Consider the following 17,235-nt stretch of genomic DNA (forward strand, 5'->3'; position numbering starts at 1 on the left):
TAAAATAAAAGTAATTTTATAAATTAATGTATATGTATCGTATCAAAACATGTCAATTTATGAATTTATTTTTCTAAAATCCGTTTATAATACTAAAACATTTCTCATAAACTAATATAAGTCGTCCAAGCATGCAGTGCCGTGTAATAAATTGTATAAGAACGTACTTTTTTTTTACATATATACCGTAATAATTCATCATTGTTTGCATACAAATTCTTTTACTCAGTTAAAAGTAGCAATATTGAACCTAGTATAAAATAAACTAGAAAATAAAAGATCGTAATCTCAGCTCGCAGCAAAAGAAGCTGCAGCAACAAGAAGACTTGCCAGAAATGTTGAGATCATGGTAGTTCTAATATGCAGTTTTCCTTTATCTCTCCTCCAGACCACACCTTCATAAATTGGCCAAGAATTCACCACTCCGAAGCCTGCTAAGAAAATCTGCACAAACAGTCCCTCCACCTCCACTTTGCTGCCTCTGAAGATCCATACAAGCCCCCAGACAAATGAGACTAAGTTGACAAATGCTGCCGTTGTTAGTGGCACAAACATGGGTGATGGGACTCCAAACTCAAAGAACCCTTGCATGTATCTTTTGCTTTGTTCATCGTCAAGCACTTTGCTGGTCACATTGAAACCTTGTGTGGGAATACCCACAGACTTGAGAAAGAACTCCACGAATCCAAACAAGTAACATGTGAGGCCCCTTATATTCCACATCCTCTGATCACTCCACCATCTTTGGACCGTTCCACCGTAGAACAAAAAGTCGAGGAGATCCTGCAGATAGGCTCCTAAGAAAAGGAACATATACAATAGAAACCATGACTCTGACACCTGCAACATATTTTTCACTTTGAATATGTCAAACAAATAAAAATCTATGAATATTAGGAAAACTCTATTTCGAGAACACATCCTCCACTCCAACTTGATCTGTTACAAAAAAATATGTCATTACTTGTAAGTAGAAAGACTCTGTTAATCTACGGACTTAGAAAAAGATAGCTTATAAAAAGTGCATGCAGGAACATACACTTGGGAAGATGCTGATTCCCTTGAGGAGAGCTAGCTGGGGGAGGAAGGCATACATGGTGATGGGAATGGACCAGAAGGACCAGAAGCCAACTTGAGCATAAGCAATGGCCATGAGAAGACCGATGGATCTGATGCCGAAGGTTACTTGACTAAACTTAGAGAAAACCACGTCAAGTAGGCCTATGGACCATCGCTTTTGTTGATTCAGCACGTCGACAAGGGTAATTGGTGCGTCACCCAAAAATGCTGCCCCCTTTGGACTGCAGAATATTGACTTCCATCCCTCGCAGTGCAGCCGATAACCCGTGAAGTAGTCCTCAACCAATGATCCATATCTGACACCAATCTGTACAGTTTGCCAAAAAAATTAATTAGTTTGTTAGAGCATCCCATCCGGATGCCTAAAACACTATTATCTCTAAATTATAGGAAAAATTATAGGAAAAAGCTCAAAAATCCCTTCTCATCCCATTCCCTATTTTAGGATTTTGATTTAGGAAATGAACAGTGGTTCCCTAAATATAGGGAACCACTATTCATCCCCTAAATCATTTTTTATTAATATTTTATTTAAATAAATAAAATAAATTCTTTTTTCAATCAACTACATTTTCTCTTATACACATATTTATTATACTTTTAAATAATATTTTTAAAAATAATTTAAATAATTACTAAAATATAAAAATAATAATTTTAAAAATATTATTAAACCCTTAAAAAAATAATTTAAATTTTTATTTAAAATATTCACTATAATAATAGTTCAAAACATAAGAAAAAATATTAAGTAGTGAAGTTTGAAAATGGAAGTGAGAGAAAAAAGTAATAAAAAAATAATAGAAGAATATTATTTTAATAGAATAGAGAAAGGATAGGGAATGGGATGTAGAAGGTTTTTTAAAAATGAGTAAAATTTAGGATAAAATTATAAGGAGTGTCCTTTTTAGCTAAAATTTAGAGAATCGGATGGGAATGCTCTTAGTACAGCTAGAAAGATCCTTCTTAGTTTATTAACAAAGAGTTATTATATATATATATATATATATATATATATATATATATATATACACACACACACTACATTAATATTTCATTCTCATATCAGATAACTATGTTACGTTGATGAAGCTTGCCTCTTTTAGAGAAAAAGAGTTAATCCAAATTATATATTATAGTAGCACTACATGAATATAATGACGTAGAATAAAAGTGGGACGAGAACGTAGTGCATATATAATAATTTTTTTATTAAGAGTTGCGAACATCTCAATATACCCAACTCTCATATATAAAGAATTATATCAATACATAAGTACTAGTGATTAGAGTTAAGATTCATGCCAAATATATAATGCTTGGAGAAAGGCAAAATATACAAGTACGTAATTACTATTAATTATTAAGAATAAGCTGGTTACCTCAAAACCCCATTTGGTCTGGTTCTCATAATTGCAGCTTGCGACCACGTGTGCCAATTCCAGAATTGGTTGGGACCGAATAGGTTTGTCCACAACATGGAAGGGACCTAATTCAGGGATTTCTGGTGGCACAAACGTTGATGGACCTCCAAAGAACGCTCGTCGGCAAAAGAAGCAGCCAGTTCCAACATGGTTAGGCCCAGCTAGTCCATCAAACCCCACCGAGTTGATTTGAAACAAACGTTTATATTCACAAGCATAGGTGTCATTCTTGTTAATCCCATGAAAGTGTTGGGGAAATTGAATGTATCCTACTTCGGTCGACCGATCAAGTTGAGCTTGAGTACTAGTACTACTACTGTTGAGCAGGTAGCATAGCACACGCAGGGGCGTACGAGGATCATTGGAGTACATATCACAATCTAGGGTAAGGATTATGGGAGCATTTGTCATGGTAGCCGATACCCGGAGCTTCATCATGCACGGCCACAAAATTTTAAAAATATATATATATATATATATATATATATATATATATAAAAGACATTAAATCAAACTGACCATGATTTTGGAAAGATTTACCATGCTTTTTGAAGAAAGAAATTAAAGATGAGCTCGTAAGACCATCTCATATCATCTCATCTCATCATTACAACTTTCTCAAATTTTCACATAAAATATAATAAACAATTCAAGTTTTTCAAATTCCAAAACAATAATAATATTAAAAAATTATATTCTAATAATATTTTATTCAACTCATCTAAAATCATCTCATCTTATCACATCTCTTCTCATTATTCAAACGAGCCCTTAACATGCTAGTTTATAAATAAAAAATTGTTTGGTAGTATGGGAGTACTATGAATGATCACGAATTTCTCATATGATCCTATCAATAAACACAAAATTGTTTGCAATCATATGAAATGATAAATATTGTACTAACGTTTATACTCAATAATTAGTCCTGATAAATTTATAGATCACTTATGCTTACCAATGCATTGAGGGCACCAGCTTTAAAATGGTGGGGTGAAATCCTGCTTTTTTGTCTGGAGACATAAATGAGGTTTGGCATCAAATGGCCGGTGATGTCTTTGTCTTTCCTATTCTCCAACAAAACCTGCTCATTCATTGTCCACAACTCCACATGATATACCATCAATCATAGATCCTTAAATATTGTGATCACTTATTAAATAATAAACATTACAAGAAAATTCTTTATTTGTGTTAAGTTATTTTTTGTGAATATAATTATTTCCTATTAAAATAAGTCAGCTTTCGTTACAAATAATTTGATATAAATACTTATTTTTCTTACAGTGAAAGTTATTTTTTATTCTGAATTTTATTATTTTTGGTCACACATTTTAAATAGATTCAAATAAAAATGATTGATATAACTAAAGATGAAATGACATTTATTTTATTCAAAAGTTGAAAATAAAATAAAAAAAAGTCGCAAGTATTAATGATAGCTAGGGATCGATGCAGGTAATTTGGCATGATCCATATTCACAGTACAAACCTGGATCACAGTGGGATGATCTTGGCGTGTAAATCCCTCTGTCCATTTGTTAAATGCTCTGAGCTCTTCTTCTCCAGTCATGTACTCATCCCCAACTTTCCCTCTCTCGACAACATTATCTACCTTGATTTTCATGTTATCGTACATTGTCTGCAACATACAAAAACACTATTGTTTCAAAACTTCTTTTACGACTATAATAAATTTCGTATTTACACATGACAAACTCGTACATATATATATAAGCAAAACTTTGTACCTAAAGTGTAAAAGTTGTTTTTAATTGCAAATTAGTATGGAAGACAAATACGTACCCATCACATCAATATTATAAATTAACCTGAAATAATTTGATTTGTAAAATTGAAACTCTTAAAAAAATTCTTACAAATCAAATTCTATGAATAGTAAAAGCGTTTCATCTCATCATTATAATTTTTTTTAATTTTTACACAAAATATAATAAACAATTCAAATTTTTCAAATTCCAAAACAATAATAATATTTAAAAATAATATTCTAGTAATATTATAAATAGAATTTTTTAAAGTATATACACTGCATGATATGTTTTTGCTTTGAAAATATTCTTTGAGCCCTAGGCAGCTATATCATGCTAATTCATGGTTACTGTTATAATGCGATATAACCATATGATTGAAAATTAAGATGTCAGCTTGAAAATTGTCTCCCGATTATTAATTAAAAATAAGTCTAATGTTGATGCAATCTAATCTAACATGCTCGTTTATAGTAACTAAAGGTTCTATAAAAAATATGCTACTTACTCACAATATTGCGTAAATCACTAAGACTCCGTTTTGATACAATAAGTGTTTCATCTCATCTCATTTAGACCTCGTTTGTTTTCAGGAAACATCTCACCTCATCATTACAACTTTCTCAAATTCTTACACAAAATAAAATAAACAATTCAACTTTTTCAAATTCCAAAACAAAAATAATATTAAAAAATATATTCTAACAATATTTTATTCAACTTTTTAACTTTAATCTCAACTCATCTCATCTCATCTCTGAAAACAAACGAGTTCTTAATTATTACAAATTTTTTAATTTTTCACACAAAATATAATAAATAATTCAACATTTTCAAATCTCAAAACAATAATAATATTAAAAAATAATATTCTAATAATATTTTATTTAACTTTCAACTTTTATCTCAGTTCATCTCATATCAACTTACTATCCTAACGACACTTAAATCTGCTATAAAAAATGAAAGAAATATAAATATATATATATGTATATAATATATATTATATATAAATTAAATATAGCATCCACGTTTGAATGGCAGTTCAAACCATAAGTTTGTGTTTGGATAATGAGGTATTCTCAAGTATTATGTGAATAATAATGATAAAATATTTAATAGTAGTGAAAAGTAGTTAAAAAGTAATAATAAAATAATAAATAGTAATGAGGTATTCTAAGAATACCCCTCATACCCAAAATAGTAGTATAATATCCCTTGTTGCGTGTTTAATTTTTTAAGGTAAGAATCTTTTAAAACAAGTAGTTAAGGCATCGATTAAATATCTTGGATAATTTTATAATATAAAGTGAGAAATATACTACAATTAGTTATAGGTGAAAAGCATTTTCTACTTTTACTCTCAATTGTCCTTTTTCAAAAATGAGGTCAACATATTTTCATGACATATACAGCTTAATTCCTCAAAATAATATTCAGTCAGTTCACAATTTGTTCCTTTTCAGTTAAAGATTAGTGGTCTTGTTCTTACTCAATGGCGTTCATAATTAGAGACTCAGATAACGACTTGGCCTACTTAGCTTGGTTTTAAAATTTAAATTGAAAAACAAAACATAGCAAATAAATTTGTACAAAATCCACATGATATCAATCGATCGTAAACCTAATTAATAAAGTTTGTGTTATGTATATATAGGATGTGATATTTCTAACATTTATTTATCATATTATATCTAGTACTACTAGTGCATGCGTATTAATATGAGCAATATATATTTGCGAATATTTTTGTTATAAACTATCATTATAATAATCTTTTTCCCTCGCATGGAAAAATTATATAGTTGAACTAATTAACACTCAAGGCCTAATTAATTAATTCTTTTATATATATAGTAACATTCATTCTTGAATTCTTTCAACACCAAATAATTAAATGAGCTAATTATGACAATACTTAGGGCTCGATAATTTGGATACTTAGAATATTTCAAAATATCTATAAATAGTAGAGAAATATTTTTTGAATGGTAGTAAAATAATTTGAATTAAGATGTATTATTGTATTTTGGAAAATGAGAGAGAAAAAAGTAGAACAAAAATATTATAAAGCTAAAAAAATGTTTAAATATTATTTTGTGATATTATTTTTATCTTATATTTGAAAAAATTGTATTATTTTTTGTATTTTTTTTAAGAGTTTGGAAAATTCATAATAATTAGAAGAAAAAGTTGAAAATTCGAAATTTAAAAAAGTTTTGTATTTGAGTGATCATGGTGTTTAAGAACCCTTATGTTTCCAAACATACCCCTGTTTTTTATATTTTTGTTTCTTTTTATATATCTGCATATGAGAAATTCTATATGGAAGTCTTGCAACATGTGATTTATCATTTTTTACCTTCTATCTTTTTTTTTTTTTTTTAAGGTAGAAAAATTAAACTCTATTCATTCATAACAGGACATTACAATTTTGATCTAGGATATACAGAATACAAACCAACTAATGCTTTTAAGACTCCTCAGTACATAAATTTCTTTGTGATTGACTTGGTCTAGTCCATTATTGTAACTCTGTACAAACAAACTGTATAGGAGACAATATTCTATTTTAAGATTGATTTTTCATTCTATCTTAATGCATAAATATGTGTGTTTAAATAAAAATAAAACAATGACAAATTACAGGTAGAAATATGTGGTGTAAGGATTACTTGTAGCATTTATAATCTCCATATACATGCATCGATAATAGAATAGATGTGTACTCCAGCATAATATCATTATGTGTGTGTGTAGTGCGTTACCTTGATCATCTTCTCGGCCTCAAAGTTCGGAGAATTATTCCGGGCAAAATATGATTCTGGGCTCCTGTCTACTACGTTATTCTTTCTACAAAAGGGCAACCAATGGGTTGCAAACTTAGCAGCCTCCATGAAAGCAAAGAGAGTGAGCTGCGAGCCCCCATCGTCTGATACTTAGACTGAGATCTTCTCCGTTGGATAGTCATATGCCATGACAGATAAGGCCGTACTCGCCACGCTCAATGGCGGCTCCTTGTAGGGGTCGGCGGTACATATGAACACGTCGAGTGCAGGAAAATCGGATTGATCTTTCACAACCCTGTTGAGGTTTTCGGGGAATTCCCTGCGGTGGATTGGACGCATGCGGCAAGACTGGGTGCCAGCCCACATGAGCGCAAGCACAAGATCAGAGATCAGCATGGAGAGGGAGATAATGGAGGAGGCTAAGGCGGGAGAGTTTATGAGCATGAATGCATGGCGATACAGGAGGGAGAGGATGGCAGACGCGTAAACTGCAGCAAACAAACGGTTGAAGAGAGTGAGGGGAGAGTGCTCAATCTCATAAAGGGGAGGATAGCCTGAGGCTGATGCATGGGTGGTGGACTGCCTGCTGGCAGCGGTGCGGCATCTTGGACTCGTACCCTCCATTATTGTGGCGTACTTTGCATGTGAGTCCGCGTCTTAATTGGTTACTTTATAGGCCTAGCTACTGTGGATATGTGTGTGGGATGACACAACAGTGTTGTGACAACACAGTGAACACACGGTCCAGGGGCTTCGAGAGCACAGTACACACGTACCAGTGGAAAACCGGAGCTGGCAGGGCTCCACACCACTGGTCCTCCCTTCCAATAATGACGTGACACGGCGTGAAGGCCAGTGCTAGACAGTGGGTCCCGACGCGGCCCACCAATACGGCCATTTTATTTTTAATTTTTTTTCATGTATTTTTTTTATCTCTTTAGATATTTTTTAAGAAAAAAAATTTATAATATTATTTAAAAATATTTATTTAGATGAGATTTAGATATTAAGTTGATAAGATAAAATATAAAAATTAAATTATTTATTATATTTTATATAAAAATTTAAAAAAATTATAAAAATTAGATAAAATAAATTGAGGGCTTTTTGTATCTAAATCAGACCTTAATCGTTAAATAAAAAAATAAAAGAAGAATCGAGATCCACTGTCGCGGTAGCAATCATCATAGCGCATAGCATTTTTTCATTGGTTAATGATGTGGTCCAACATATCTCTGAATTATTGTGCAGGAAAGAAAAGGAATGATATTTATAGTTATATATTAAACAATATATATATATATAATTTATATAAAAAAATTAATCTTTTATAATATATATTAATTTTTCTTAAAATCAGTATGCAACACTGACACAATTTATGACTATATTTAAGATTATTTTAAAATAAAAAAATCTCTATTTAGTGTTGGACTCTTGAATAACGACAAGCAAAACCAAACGTACGTATATACATTAGACTATTAACCTCGATATAATATCTCATGTGCTTTTGGAGTACACAATAACTTAACTTTACTTTCTTTTAATGGCACTTCAATAATTACTTTTTCAGATAGATTAATAATGGAAAATGCTAATTTCTTGGATGCTCAAGATAATAAACGTACGTGGATGCTAATCTATTCCACGTACGTGATTTTTTTTTTCTTTTGTTTTTAATCCAATCAGGCATTTCGAGTCCTAGTTCAGGAATACATTTCGACACTTTTCTGCAATTATATATGTATAGATACTGGGGAAGGGTCCAGGTGAGTTAGTCTCGGGGTGCATCTGACATAATAATTTAAATAATAAAAAAATAAAAAGAGCAGTAGTTTATTTGTTTGGAAAAAAAAATACAAAGTTAAAGAAAAATAAAAAATAAAGATTAAAGAAAATCTAAACTTCAGTAAAGTATGTGCATTAGTCTACATCATTATCTATTTACTCTCTATATAATAATAAAATATTATTAATTTAATATTTTTTATTTTTATCACATTTTATAGTTCTACTAATTAGAATATTATTAATAATTATATTCTAATCAAATTAATAATATTCAATACTAATATTAATAATAATTATATTATAATTAAATTAATAATTAATATTATATATTGAGTGTTTTAAGTATTTTATTAGTTAAATTTACTTAAAGTCGAATTTCACAATGAGAATGCTCTAAAGCGTTTCTGTTCTAAAGAGTAAAGTCATTTTAATTTTTTTTATTTTAAAAAAATTGAAGCAAAAAAAAAAAAAGAATGAAAATGAGTACACTGTCAGAACAAAAGGGATATGACAAAGAGACGTTAATTCATATGCGTCACGGGGCTATTAAAGGTCTTTTGATAAAACATGATCATTCATTAAATTTTACAAGTGAGCTACATGTCAAATAGTCAAGGGTCTTAAGGACCTTTTGGTAAAATAGAATCCTTCATTAAATTCTACAAAGGAGCTACAAGTCAAATGGTCAAGAATTTTAAAGGTCTTTTGGTAAAACAGGACTTAACGGAGTTAACAGAAAAAAAAGAAAAGTTAACAAAAAAAAATAAAAGTTACTATTCACAGTTAGATAACCACTTATTATAATAGAGTAAATATATATATATATATATGAGAAATTCTATTTGTAGTCCACATTTGAAGATTGCATATGCAAACCCTTTATGCCTGAAAATTATATATATCAATCATGCCAGCAACAAGGTCGTCACTGAGAAGATATTCAAGCCTGAAAATTAAGATATTTCCAAGGGGTTTTCATATTGGAAAATGACAATTAAGTTGCTTATTAGCCTTTGTTTTTATAACTTTGTTTGTTTTATAAAAGGAGATATTTTGTTATAATTAAGTTGACATATAAAATTACTTATATTAGCGCACCATGTAAACAATATGATTAATTTGAGATTACAAAATCATTTGTCTTATATATAAAAATGTACCTTTCATTGCAAAGAGTGTTGTAAAAGGAGTTCTCTCTCTATCATTATTATTTAATTTACAGCTAATACGTACTCAAAGTTAGTAATGGCATGATCAAGACACCCAAGGGTTACAGGTCCTCTGCTCATGATCAGTCGGTATCAGTGCAACCTCCAACTTGGTTGGAGTAGTACTGGAGCAGACGGCGTTCAGCAATAATGGCATGAAAATGCTGTATCATTGTCTACGACCGCCAGCATGCTTCTTCTTAACTGTCATGATCAATTATTTCATCTCAACTAATAAATGCTGATGCACCCCAAAATTCCAAATCTCTCTCTCTCTCTCTATCCTTCCTTTAGCAGAGTCGAAGAATATGAGACTTAAATATTCTCTTTGGGTTATCCCCTCAATTTTCGAGCACTGTTATATATCATGAATTGTCGTGGAGTGTTTTTTAAGAGGCACTGTATTTACCCCTCTTATATCATGTATTTAATTTCAATGCATGCATGATCTTTAATTTCTCTAAAAAAAAAAAAGAAGAAGAAACAGATAGTGATTCTTTAATATTTGCACAACAAGGTTATATATAGGAGTTTATAAGCTTGGAAATAAATGCTAATAACCTTATTGATTCGTTTGTTGGCTGGTTTTATAATACTTAGATCTCAACTCAATTCTTTTGTTATCGATGAGTCTCTAAACATCCACTCCATCTCATTCAACCTTTGAAATCATCTTATCTAATCTCAACATTCAAACACCATTCAAACACAAATATTTTTTAATTTCAAATTTTCAAGTTTTCAAGTTTTTCATCTAATCGTTACAATTTTCTCAAACTTTCAAACAAAATACAAAAAATAATTCAACTTTATCAAATCCCAAAACAAAAATTATATTATAACCCTCTTTTAACTTTTTAATTTTTTATTCAACTTTTTTTCTTTCCTTTTTCAAAATCCCTTAAAAATCTTAACTCAAATCATTTTACTATTATTCACAAATTCTATCACTACTATTAATATATTTCTCTTCTCATCTCATCTGTGTAATCAAACAAGGCCTAAAGTTCAATCTAAGGGAACTATAAATCTAGGAAACTATGAAATAATGTTCGAGCTACTCAGGCATACATAATGACAATGAAATACACACACGTGCATGCGTACGTACACGTAACGCCGGCCTATTTTCATATGATCTCTGTTAATGACAACGTGGTTGCGGTATGTTCTGTTTTTCTAATCAAGCTGCTTATATTGAAATTGTAATTATAAGAGGTACATAATGTCTCAAAGAGGGTTATTTTGTCATTGACAATATATAATAAACATCTAAGAATAGTATCAAGGGGTATACTACCAAAAGTTAAATTGGTCGCTATCCATTGCGTCACAGAGTGCGCCACAAAGTGCGCATATCAATTTTGTGATCAATGAAGATTTTGACAAATGTCATCTATGATGGGAGTAATTTGTCGTATTGGTGAAGGCAAGGCACCTCATTTTTGTTTGCTTTTATGACAAGTTGTGCATCACCTTCTAGGAAAAATAGGCTCTTTGGGAGTTCTTTTGCCAATGGTGATGCTAGGAAAGCTACTGAGGCTTTGACTATGAATGGATTGGTTGTTAGAATTTTTTTGGTCCATATTTCCAATATATTTCCTTCTGAGTCTTGACACACTGCTGAAGATGTAGAGAATGAGTCTCTTATTACTGCATCAAAAGATAAACTCCATTGGTTCAGTGGTGGAGGTTCCCAACTTAGCCTTTGATGGACTTTTGATTTGTGCTCCCATGCTTGTTTATAGGCTTGGTACATATTTTCCAGCTAGATTTTTCTTTTTCTAAGTGAAAGGACAGCATGATTGTGAACGATATCGTTTCTTTGCCTCCAAATAAAATCTAGCACTATTAATGCCAAAATCTGGAATGGATATATTTCTGAGGCATTTAGTCCCAAGATTGATGCTATATTGATTATCATTTGTATCTAGTATGACATTGAATTTATCGACAGTAAGGCAAGGTCTAGTGGCCAGCTGTTTTGATGTCATAGTATACGAGTGATTGGATATACGAGTTATTGGACATTCAATGAATAAATGGATCGTTGTTTCTTCTTTTTCATTACATAGGGGACAATTTCTAGGCTGAAGATTTGGAATAATGTTACTTAGTTTACCCTGGTGGGAAACATGTTCTATATTATTTTCCAAAATAGTAGTTTGTGATATCTGGACCTTTTGCTGCTATGTGGTAGGCAGTTTTCACGAAAAAATTTTCATTGTGGTTCGGATTCCAAATTATTGAGTCTTATCTTTGGCTACTCAAAGGGAGAGACATTTTATGGATTCCTATAATGTTATCTTGCTCAAATAGAGTTAGCATTTTCTCAATATTCCAAGAGCGAGGATTATTGGTAATGATATCAGAGACTTTCAGGAGTGGGTGTAGCTCATTCATTTGATGCAGAGGCTTTGGTTTGAGATTTTCCAATGTTGGGATCCAAGGTTCTGACCATTCGTTGACTAATAATCCATTGAAGATTTGATAGCAATTGTCTTATGAAAGTAGTTCTCTTGTCTTGAGAAGTCCCTTCCATAACCATGAGTTCAATGTTTTGGTTGTACATTCCGAAAATCTGTTGTATTTAAGTATTTTTTTTTTCCAGAGGACCTCATGCCATAAAGCAATATTTGTTTGGCTCATATCTTATCCCGTTTTTGCTAAAAGCACCAAGTTCAAATTCTCCATTGATCTCAAACTGAGCCCACCTGAATTTTTAGGTTGATAAATAAGTTTACATGACTTTAAAGTCAGATTGTGTTTCTCATCTTTGCGGAAGCCACACCAGAAATTTCTAAAGCTTGTATTCAACTACTTGCACATTGATTTTGGCAGCATAAGAGACAACATTTGATATGAAAGAATTGTGCTTTCCACTAATCTAATTAGCACTATCCTACCTGCTTATGAAAGTAATTTTGACTTCCAACCCTCTAAAATATTGTTGATTTTCTCCATTAAATCTTTGAAACTCTCTATTTTGGCTCTGTTGAAAGAGGTTGGAAGTTTTAGATATTTCATTCTAGATGAAGATGACTTGTTTGACAGTATCTAAGTGATTGTAGCTTTGATTGTGAGATTAGTTTTTCTAGTGATAAAGATTGAGAACTTGTTGAGATTGATTTTTTGTCCTGGCCAATCTTGATATTTCCCCAAATTTTTGGATATTACTTTAGCACTTTTTTCATTTTCATTTTCGAATATGATTAGATCGTCTGCAAATGATAGATGAGAGATTGGGAGACTATTCTATTTAGCATAATACTTCAAATTTTCCTTGGACCTATAATCTGGTTATTAGTCTGGATAGCACCTCCGTGCTCAAAATAAATAGAAAATGCAAGATGAGGTAACCTTGTCTGAGATCCCTTTGAGTTTTGAAAAAACCTTTGGGTGATCCATTAATATGGATTGAAAATGAGGATGTTGTGAAACATTCTTTAATCAGATTGATCCAAGTATTACTAAATTCCAAAACTTTCATCACTGTGAACAGAAAGTCTTATTCTTTGCAATCGAAAGTGTTTTCCATATCAAGCCGTTTGAAGAGGGGAGATAATGTAGGGAAGGGTGGTTTTGAAACGGTGGGCCAAAATTTTAGTGATGGTGTTGTAAATTACATTGGTCAGACTAATTGGTCGATAATGATAGGGTGAGCTTGGATTAGGAATTTTGGAGATGAGAGCAATATTGTTATGATTAATCTACTTCAAAAGCTTACCATTTTGGAAGAAATTTTGCACTGCATTGATGATTTCACTTTTGATAATAACTCAATAGTGTCTATAAAAGAGAACAATCATTTCATCTGGCCTTGGGGCTTTTTGCTTTGAAATTTATTTTAGGGCCGCAAATATTTCATCTTCACTAAGCAGGCACTAAGGAAATCATTTCCTGATCCGTGACTTGCTTTTTGAAAAGATTTTCAAGTTGGGGGGCTGTCGGGTTTGTAGTAGTATTTATGGACCGGAAATAATTAATGAAAGTAAATTCAATAATAGATTGACTCATCGACCAATTACCTAGGCCCAATTTGATAGAGTCGATCGCATTGCTCCATCTTCGAATAGTAGTTGATAGGTGATCAAGTTTGATGTTGAGATCCGAGGTGGTTAGCCATGAGATTCTGAATCTTTAACGCCATAAAATTTCTTCATTCTTTAATTGTTCTTGGAGATTATATTGAAGTTGTTTTTCTCTTGCCATATTTTGAATGTTGACTTGAATTTTTTTGAAATGGACTTTGTTCCAGTGTTGAAGTGCATCTTTTATGGCCCTGATTTTTTTGCAGAGTATATAAGCTAGAGTTCCTATGAAATGTTTGCTCCATGCTTCTTAAATTATTATTTGACTGAGTAGTTCATGAATCCAGAATTCTTCAAACTTAAAAGAATATGTCTGTTGCTGGTGAACTCTAGTTTTTAAAAGTAGTAGATGGTGATCCGATGTCGAAGAAGTCAGATATTGCAGTGTGGCATCTGAGAATAACAGTCTTCATTGTTGGTTTGTGATACCATGATCCAGTCTTTCATGTATAAGTGCACTGCCTTATCTATTGTTAGTCCACGTAAATGAAGGGCCTATGAAGCCGATATCAATTCATCTATGACTTTCCATAAGATTCATCAATCCTCTAGTAGAGGTGGATGTGAAAGGGCGCCCCCCAAATTTTTCAGATTGGTTGAGTAGGTCATTAAAGTCACCTATACAACACCATGGTCATGTGAATGCTCTGAAAATTGAATCCAAAAGTTTCCAAAATCTTGCTTTAAAATACCACTAAGCATGGGCATATACAAATGTAACTAGCCAAGAACGACAGGGAGGATAAGAGTAAATCAAAATGGAGATAGCATTCATATTAATATTAACAGGTTCAATATCTACACCTGGACGCCATAAAAGCAAAAGGCTTCCTTTGTTCTAAGAGGATGAAAAATTTTCAAAATGGTGAGAACCAAAACTATTCACAATAGATAAGGTGTGTTCTGCAGGCTCCATAGTTTCTGACAAAAAGATATCAGAATTATATTTCCTAATATTGGTCTTTAGAGATCGGATTGCTTTGTGTCGGGCGAGTCCCCTGCAACTCCAAACCATTGTCTGCATTTAGCTGGTGGAGGCTTTTTTTAGCTTGCCTTTTCAGTTTTTTTAGATTTTTCAGACATGATTGAGTGTGACCTAAGGTACAGGGTAGACCATGAATGCACCTTGAATTTTTTTAATTTTTCTTGTAGATCCAGATTGCATTTCCAATGGCATGAAAACTAGAGTTAAGTCAACTGTGATGGAATCAGGAATATCTTTTGTGGGTTCATTGGCCTCACTTGTGGATTGATTTTTTTGTTGCTTTTTCTTTAAAAGGTTGTGGGTCATCAGGTGTGGGGGGGAATGCATTGCTTTTTAGTAAGCTTATCAGAGTTGAATGAAGTCAACTGGGAAGCCTCTGTGGAAGCAGTTGAGCTATTGGAATAGATCACATTTTTGGTAACGTCTATTGGTATAATTTGTGGGCTTGGGAGAATTGGACTACTCAGTTTGGATTGGGTAGCTGATTGGACTTGTTTATTTAGAAATGAGCCCTGTAGAATAAAGTTAGAGAAAAGAGAGTTGGGCTCGTTGTGTTGGGCTGAGAGAGGATGGGCCTTGTGCTTGCCTTGTTGTGCCTAGTACACTAGTACTGCTGATGCATCTGTCTCCAATGTGAACACCAGCCAGCCTTCTTCGTAGCTGTTAAAGGAGATAAATTCCCTTCCTAAGGTGCCAAATTGGTCAGGGCATGCATAAAGACTATAATTAGCCCCTTTTGATGGGAGGTTTGATCTAAATCCTTCTCTGATCGAGCTAGGGATGGTTGGTGCCGATGGTCAACAAGAATAAGTTTTGTGCTTGCTTGGCCCAAGTTGAATCAGTGCATTCAAGTAGTACCACTGAACAAAACAATGTATGGTTATAATTATTATAAATTTGCAATGAACTATATCTTTTTATTTTTATTTTTTTATTTTTAGATTGAGAATGCAAAGATAATGTACCAATCAACACAAAATGCCACCTTTAATTTGAACCATTGTTGGAACCTATCGAGGCACAACCAAAATGGCAAGTGCATATGATGTATCTGTCAACAAGGAGAAAAGGAAGCTGCTCTAGCATTCCAGAGTCTATACAAATAGGGGATGACAATATTTGCGAGAGCGTGTCTATCAATGCCGAGAGACCACCAAGCAAGAAAGCTGAAGAAGGGAAAGAAAAATGAAACACAAAGAATTGTCACCTACTAATTTTATTGGTATGTTAAGTTACACAGAAAGTGATAAGAAGATAATGATGACTGAAAGACGGGAAGCGGTAAGCAGTAAGCCAAGCTGAGAGGATAGGTCTGAATTGATACACCTTAAGAAGAAGAAGATGGAGATGGGAATCATGAGTTTGGATGTTGATAAGATGAATGTAGTGCAACAAGAATACTTCAATACTCTTTAAATGGAAATAATTGATAAGCAAAAGAAAAGATCACCATCTTAATCTTAATATATTTGGTGTTTATTTTTGCACATTGTAGTGGTTGGAGTAGTTTTAACTTTTGAGTTTTACTACTCATTATTCTCATACACCACACTTTTTTCTATTTTTTTATTTTTAAAATTTTATTTTATTTTATTCTTTTTAAAATTATTGAATTATTCTACTTATCATCCATATATCATACATTTAATAAGAGAAAAAAAAAGTGCGGTGTGTAGTGTGTGTGGATGATGAATAGAAATTTTCAGAACTTTTTATGTATGGTAACTTGATATTTTGATCCATGGTTTGAGGTCTGGTAACTTTTTATGGCTGGACAGACGTGAATTTTTTTTCTTTTATGTATATGCTAAGTGTAGTGGCTGGACAGATGTATATGTTGATCTTTTAATGTATATACTGAGCAATTATTTGGGGCAGCAAGTTATTTGGTTGATTCATAATGTATGGATAGATGTTGATTTCTATACTGTTGGATATGAAAGTTCCGAGTTGATTTTCTGTATTTTTTTATATGTGTTTGACAATGAAGTTAATTTATGGTTGTTTGATAGGTTTTATGTATTTTGATTGGTAGATTATCGAAAAGATAAATACTTTAGGTATAAAAAGATTATGCAAAAGTAAATTTATA

The 17,235-nt window shown here is 32.1% G+C and overlaps 2 protein-coding genes across 3 annotated transcripts; both read right to left on the minus strand.

Moving 5' to 3' along the window:
• Positions 1–117: 117 nt before the first annotated feature.
• Positions 118–7,700, minus strand: LOC109002091 (cellulose synthase-like protein G3). Of its 2 annotated transcripts, none has more exons than XM_035687900.1 (6): positions 7,045–7,700; positions 3,997–4,146; positions 3,463–3,588; positions 2,463–2,933; positions 1,040–1,387; positions 118–840 (listed from the first exon to the last, which is right to left on the minus strand). In XM_035687900.1, the coding sequence occupies exons 1-6, from the start codon at positions 7,171–7,173 to the stop codon at positions 289–291; spliced, it is 1,776 nt and encodes a 591-aa protein (XP_035543793.1). In that variant the 5' UTR covers positions 7,174–7,700; the 3' UTR covers positions 118–288. The 2 variants fall into 2 exon arrangements, with proteins under 2 accessions (XP_035543793.1, XP_018835237.1); XM_018979692.2 differs by having other exon boundaries at positions 118–939; positions 7,045–7,690.
• On the minus strand, positions 7,189–7,703 carry LOC109002092 (cellulose synthase-like protein G2). Its single transcript, XM_018979693.2, has one exon. It carries the CDS (start codon positions 7,687–7,689, stop codon positions 7,216–7,218), a length of 474 nt encoding a protein of 157 aa, XP_018835238.1. The 5' UTR covers positions 7,690–7,703; the 3' UTR covers positions 7,189–7,215.
• Positions 7,704–17,235: the final 9,532 nt, after the last annotated feature.

This window comes from Juglans regia, chromosome 2 (genome assembly GCF_001411555.2).
Source record: "Juglans regia cultivar Chandler chromosome 2, Walnut 2.0, whole genome shotgun sequence".
Classification (NCBI taxonomy): Eukaryota; Viridiplantae; Streptophyta; class Magnoliopsida; order Fagales; family Juglandaceae; genus Juglans; species Juglans regia.

Bases quoted from the DNA above. Each gene is read 5' to 3' on its own strand.
- LOC109002092 (XM_018979693.2), bottom strand. From the start codon at position 7,689: ATGGAGGGTACGAGTCCAAGATGCCGCACCGCTGCCAGCAGGCAGTCC.
- LOC109002091 (XM_018979692.2), bottom strand. From the start codon at position 7,173: ATGGAGGCTGCTAAGTTTGCAACCCATTGGTTGCCCTTTTGTAGAAAG. The intron at 3,589-3,996 runs GTTTGTACTGTG...ATGAATGAGCAG, and splicing joins ATCATCCCACTGTGATCCAG to GTTTTGTTGGAGAATAGGAA. The intron at 940-1,039 runs GTATGTTCCTGC...TTTTTGTAACAG, and splicing joins GAATCAGCATCTTCCCAAGT to ATCAAGTTGGAGTGGAGGAT.